General features: G+C 40.0%; 1 protein-coding gene across 1 annotated transcript; it reads left to right on the top strand.

The window, feature by feature from the left end:
• Window positions 1–3,621: 3,621 nt before the first annotated feature.
• On the top strand, window positions 3,622–6,037 carry msx2b (muscle segment homeobox 2b). The gene is made up of 2 exons (XM_034206495.1): window positions 3,622–4,117; window positions 4,699–6,037. The coding sequence occupies exons 1-2, from the start codon at window positions 3,724–3,726 to the stop codon at window positions 5,148–5,150; spliced, it is 846 nt and encodes a 281-aa protein (XP_034062386.1). The 5' UTR covers window positions 3,622–3,723; the 3' UTR covers window positions 5,151–6,037.
• The last annotated feature ends 209 nt before the right edge of the window (window positions 6,038–6,246 follow it).

The following is a 6,246-nucleotide window of genomic DNA, read 5'->3' as shown; positions in this document are numbered from 1 at the left end:
GCATCAATCTTTCACGTTACAGGAGGCCTCATTCTCTGGCTCCTGAATAGATCTGTCTCCAGTGTTAAGAGCTAATTGGCCCTGGCGCCATTGTAGCATTCAAGGTAGTCATTTAGGTGCATTACAGGCGGAGGGCTTGGGAAGCTCAGAAAGTGAGAGAGAGAGAGAGAGAGAGAGAGAGAGAGCGAGAGAGGGTTGGATTTTGTGACAGCACTTAGATCATTTTTTATGTGAGTAAAAACTATTTGATAACATTGAGTCTGCTTGTGTGAATGTGTAACTTACTTATTTACAACATGTCCCACATAGTTTGACAAGTCTCGCTGAGAAGAATGTAACTGCATTCTGTGAATAGTAGCATGGGTGTGTACGCGAGTTTAATATAATGGTTTATGTAATGTCGGTAATGTCATGATTCGTAACAAATGGTATAGTCCAAGCTCATCTTTTTAAAAAGTGAAATAAGTTGATTTTACATTTGTGAAAAATGTTATGCAACTTATAGTATAACAGTGAAAGAGTGCAGCACATTCAGCCACATTTGTATTGTTTAATATTAGATTATGCAATTAAAAATCGATATACAGATATACTTTATAATGATATTGGAAATATATTCTTGTTAACATCATTATACAGTGAAAGTGAGGTTCTAAACTTAGGAAGAGAATTAGAAGAAGGAAATAAAAGCAGAAGAACTTCAAGAGGAACTTACAACTAATATTGGTAGGATGACACATATGTACATGCTCTAAAAGGCACTCTACTCTTTACATGCTATCATGGTACTTCCCCAAAGTTGTACCCAGTAGGTATGAGTTTGATGGTAACATTTGCTGGTATGATGGCATGAATGAGTGTTTTAATGGGAATGTAAATAGTGTGTGAGTGCGGCACAGGCTGCTGATTATCCAAACCAAACATTCCACCACTTCAAAGTGGCTGCTGTAATTACAATGCTCTGAGGTGTGCCCGACCCACACAACCAGAGGCTTCACAAGCTGCTCTGTCACACACACACATACGCACATACTGTACTGTACGGACATCCACACTGTACACACACACAAACATGCTCAGACAAATTGCTTTAGCTATTATCAGGCTTAAATGATATCATGGAAAAAAGGAAGTGGGATGTGTGGGTAATTTTGCTACACCCAGGAGAGCACCCCTCTCATTTCTCCTCCTCCTCCTTCCTTCCTTCCTCCTTTTCTTAATTTCACTAAATCCTTTTTTGTCTTAGATCTGCGGTTTATTTATGTCAGGACTCACACATTCCCACGTTCAAAGTGCACATCAGACAACATCACCTCAGATTTAATATGAATTAAGCTGGCCATGACATTGATGTGTTGTCAGTACAGGCTGCAGCGTGTGTTGGTGCCAGATGGGTTAGACAAATAAGATAATTAAATGTGCGAAAGCAGTTTCTGCTTCGATTGATACCTCTTGAAAAACAGGTTTGAAAGATAAATTAGCACACATGCCAAGAATATTTTATCTTATCTCTTAGTAGAACTTACTTTCATGTGCTGTGTATCCTTTGCTAACCTTTCAAATAATATCTTAGATATTAGAAGATATGTTTCTATTGACTCTTGGAACCAACACAGAAAGAAAGCATGTACGAAAGAAAGAAAGAAAGAAAAAAGACATTCAGAGAGAAAGAAAGAAAGAAAGAAAGAAAAGAAAATAAGAAACACACAAACAAAAAAAGAAAATAAGAAAGAAAGAGTTAGATGAAATAGATAGAAATAAATGACTAAGTTACCTAAGGAAACGTAAAAACAAAAAAATAAGGGTGGAAAGGAGGCAACAAACACGTTTTGTGGATAATGACTGACAAGGTGCCTGCAGGGCGTGCTAGAACAGCCAGAGAGAAAGAGAGAGAGGGATGGAGGGGGAGGAGGAGGAGGATGGAGGTGGGGATCCTGAACAGAGCTGAAAAAAAGGCAACAGTTTCTCCCCTGAGGAGTCAGTCCTTTCATCTGGCCGCTCACTGGCGCCTTCACAAACCTCTGATTGTCTGTGAAATAACCCCACTTTATTAAGGTTCCCTCCTGGGAACTGAGCTCTGCTCCACACACAAGCTGCTAACGCCTGCTGGCTACATGTAAAATATGCTGGGAAAAAAGTAGAAGTGTTCACTGTATGTATAAATCTAGGGAATGTCGGAAAATGTTTGCAGGGTGTCCTTTAAAGAATGGTTGCATTGAAAACAGTGAGTTTTAAGGAAAACTATCTGGAAATCAACTTGTGGGAGGCTGAAATAGTTCTGCACTTAAGGCTTTGCGAGAAGGACACACACAAAAATATATATTCTCCTTTCTCACCACTGAGATATTTGAGGAATTTAAGCAGGGATCACGCCTTGTGATGTAAAAAATTGCATGGGTGTTCAATATGAGCAATTAGGCGACAGATACAGTATAAGTACTAACACAGGCATGACCATGGGAAAAATCTTAAGATAAGAGAAACATCCTTTCAGCTACACATATTTCAACCGTCATCAAAGGACCGTTTATTCAGATAATCTGCTGGAACAAGTGTAACAGTCTCAATCAGGAGTCAGGGCACTTTCATCTGAAATAACGTGAAATTGTTCATGAAAATATCACAATGAGCTTCTTCATGAGGATCACAATGAGCAACTTCATGTCTAATGTGAGTAGAGGATGGGACTGAATCATAGGACAAAAACACGAATGTATCAGCAACATGGGGATGTCTCCTCTAGATTGTATCTAGTCACACCTCAGAGACCAGCTGGACTTTAAAAAACAAATCTGTAATTAAGTGATCTTATTAACACTGTTACTTGAGTGTGACTTATTTATATAACATCACACAGCAATATTGGGAGTCTCAATGGAAAGTCCCAATAAAGGGAACAGTAAAAAATCACACTGACAGATACAGAAGAAAACAGATCAATTTTTCATCCTGGGTTTAATTCTCTATAATTAAGCACATGGGGACTGTGTCAATACACATGCAGCCTCATGAGGTTACAGTTAAAGCTAATCCATTACAGAGGATTAACTTGTGATAATACTGTGGCACATCTATTGTTTTCTTGCAGCTACTACCTTTATTCACTTTTTAAACCAAAGAGGGTGAAAGTTCATTGTTATATAATTTTCAAAGTTGAATTTGGTTTTAAAATATATTAAACAAAGATGGAATTAAATATTTTCTTTTTTCATGGTGCTTTAGGGGCTGCTTTAAAGTCGACCACTCCTCTAAACCTTCAGAAATGTAGGTTTTTGTATTTTGTAAATATTATTTTATTCTTGTAGTTGGTACAGCTCACTGAATATAGTTAATGTAGCCTAGCTAGAATCATTGATTTAGTAATTAATTAATATATAAATTCAAATTAACTAGTTATCCTAAATGACTCAGAATTGGTAGTTAATGTGTGGTTCAACTTCAACCACAAAATATGTGGCATATTTTAAAAATAAGGCATCCTTTAGTATAAACATTTGTCCAATTCTCAAAACAAAACAAGAGTTTTCAATTTCCCACAGTCCACGAAGGCAGCATCTGCTCACTCATAAACATTTCGGGCTGCACTGATTGGTCAAAGTTGATCCGTGTCAACGTGATGCGTCTACTTACTCCCACAAAGTACTTGACAGCTCCACAACATAGCACGCTCCTGAGCGGCTCTCACCTGGCCGCACTTCGACTGTTTCGCCACCTGTTTTTCGGATGAACCCTGGAGGAGAGATGGCTTCTCAGGATACCTTTAACGAATTGGGGTGCAGCTCGTCCGAGGAGGACAGTAACCGTGCGGAGGGGAAGGAGGAGAAGACCTCTCCGGTGGTGCGCCGCCACCATCCGTTCAGCGTGGAGGCGCTGATGTCCGGCATGAAGACGAACACTCGCAGCGGGGAGTCCATCCGCTGTAAACCGGAGGGAGGCTCGGTGGCGGTGTCTCCTACAGGTCTAAATTCCCTGTTTCTGTGTCGAGAGACGTGTGGTTCTCCCGGAGGAAGCCGAAAAAGCTTAACAGCTGTACCTTCGTCCCCGGTTAAGTCTGAGGCATCCGAGTCAGAGGACTGCACGCCCTGGGTCACTAACGGCGCGTTTTCCACACAGCCTCGTGAGTTTTGACTTGCTCTATGAAACTTGGAGGATTTTAATAGATGTGTTAAACAAAAAGCCAACATACAGCTTGCTAAATCAGAGTTACCTTGAAGCAATAGCCCATATTCGGCAGATTGGGTGAAGAGGATACAGTTCATTATGTCTCAGCATTGTGTACAGTTCACTGATAGGCTCTCTAATTCTCAATGTGCTGTAAATAGATCTCTCGACCATTTTCTTTTAAATAAAGGCCTAAAGATAACAAAAGTTGCTCTATATCATTCAGATTTTAAGTGCTATTAATGTGTATAGGAGTGGGCCTTTTCATAGCAACATATAATAGTGGCATATTACAAAAAAAGTAGCCTTTGAGAAGGGATAAGATTTTCCATGAAGCCTACTTTTTGTCATGATGATTTTGTAGAGAGTTTCTAAATGCATCAAAGGTCCTAACCCTAAATCCAACTTTCAACCTGAAGTTTTAATTAGCCATTTGTGTTCAAGTATAGCCAACAGATCAGTATATCATTCTATGAAAGTCAATTGAATTATTTAATCTAATCCTTATTCTAAAATTGTTATTGTTTTTTCTCGCAGGCCCTGGCGGCCCTGGCTGCCCGTTGAGGAAACACAAGACCAACCGAAAGCCTCGCACTCCCTTCACCACATCTCAGCTCCTGGCCCTGGAGAGGAAGTTCAGGCAGAAGCAGTACCTTTCCATCGCAGAGCGGGCCGAGTTCTCGTCCTCCTTGACCCTGACAGAGACCCAGGTGAAGATCTGGTTTCAGAATCGCAGGGCAAAAGCCAAGAGGCTCCAGGAGGCCGAGCTGGAGAAATACAAGATGGCTGCAGACGCTAAGACGGTGGCAGTGGCGGCCGCTGCTGCTGGAGGTTTACACCCTGGCTTTACGTTACCGCTATCGCTGGGCATGTCACTGTATGGACAGTCGTACTCTGCCTACCACCATCACCACAGACCCCTACTGCCCATCTCACCTTTAGGACTGTACGCCTCTCCTCTGGGCTACAGCATGTACCACTTATCATAAAAATGGAAATATAACTGACTATGGTGAAATGTGTTTCAGTGGATTCCCAAAAATGGACACAGAGGACGGCTGACATTTTAAAAATCAATGTTTATAATATATCTACTGCATAAGGAGTGTTTGAATCCACTTTCTGAGCACTTCAAGTCTAATAAGAAATCTATTTTTTCCTACATCAAGGATAAAAGCAGACTTAGATGTCCTCTGGCCCCTTTGGACTGCCTGTTTACATGACTCGTCTTTAAGAAGAGGGGCGTTGCTGTCCGGCTGTTTGTACTCTTCACTTGTTTACTTCTGCAGTAATTGAGCTGGGCGAGGACTTGCACACAAAAATACAAAGTACAACTTTTTACTCAAGCCTTTCTCTTCATTCGATACAGTGCCTTGTGATGAAAAGAGCCTTAATATCAAGACATTTTGCGCACTTGTGTGAATGATGAGTGTTTCAGCAACTCAGGCCAAATAAAACATATCTCTGAAGCACTCTTTCAATTCTACAACAGTGTCTGCCTTGAAAAACTGCTCCATGGAAAGCGTACTAATTCAGGTAGCTTTCTAAGACAGGAAGGTTTGAACCTCAAATTATCGATCACAATAAAAACTTGACACTAGCTTTTCTCATCTCTTGTAGCAATGAAAAAACAATCCTAAACTCCATCATTTCCTTTTAGAGCGCGTGGACATATTCTCTTTCTATAATTATGCTGGAATGTATGAATGTCTCATGTTGTGTATATATATATGTGAGAATATGGTAACGGTTCTAACCAAAAATGTATTTATATTGTTCTTCCCTTTGAAAGGGCATATATTGTGCTATGCAATTTATATTTTTCCCCCAATGTTTATTATTCACATGAACAAAACAATTAAAGTTTTTAAGACTGTTTCCTTTAAATTAATGACATTTAATGCATGTATTGCAGCAATATGTAGACATGTGAAACTACGGTCACTTAGGGTCTTTAAAAAATGGTTATATTTCAGTAGTTTACCAGGGAACTTAACTATTTGTAGCTAGAGTTGTTCTCTGTGTGGTTTAATCCTGTGCCCAACCATCCTTTATAACCGTGGTCAGTTCAACGCAATGTTTGAC

This window comes from Gymnodraco acuticeps, unplaced genomic scaffold, assembly GCF_902827175.1.
Source record: "Gymnodraco acuticeps unplaced genomic scaffold, fGymAcu1.1, whole genome shotgun sequence".
In the NCBI taxonomy this organism is placed as follows: Eukaryota; Metazoa; Chordata; class Actinopteri; order Perciformes; family Bathydraconidae; genus Gymnodraco; species Gymnodraco acuticeps.
Note: the sequence above shows the minus strand (reverse complement) of the source record. Positions and strands in the feature narration are given on the sequence as shown.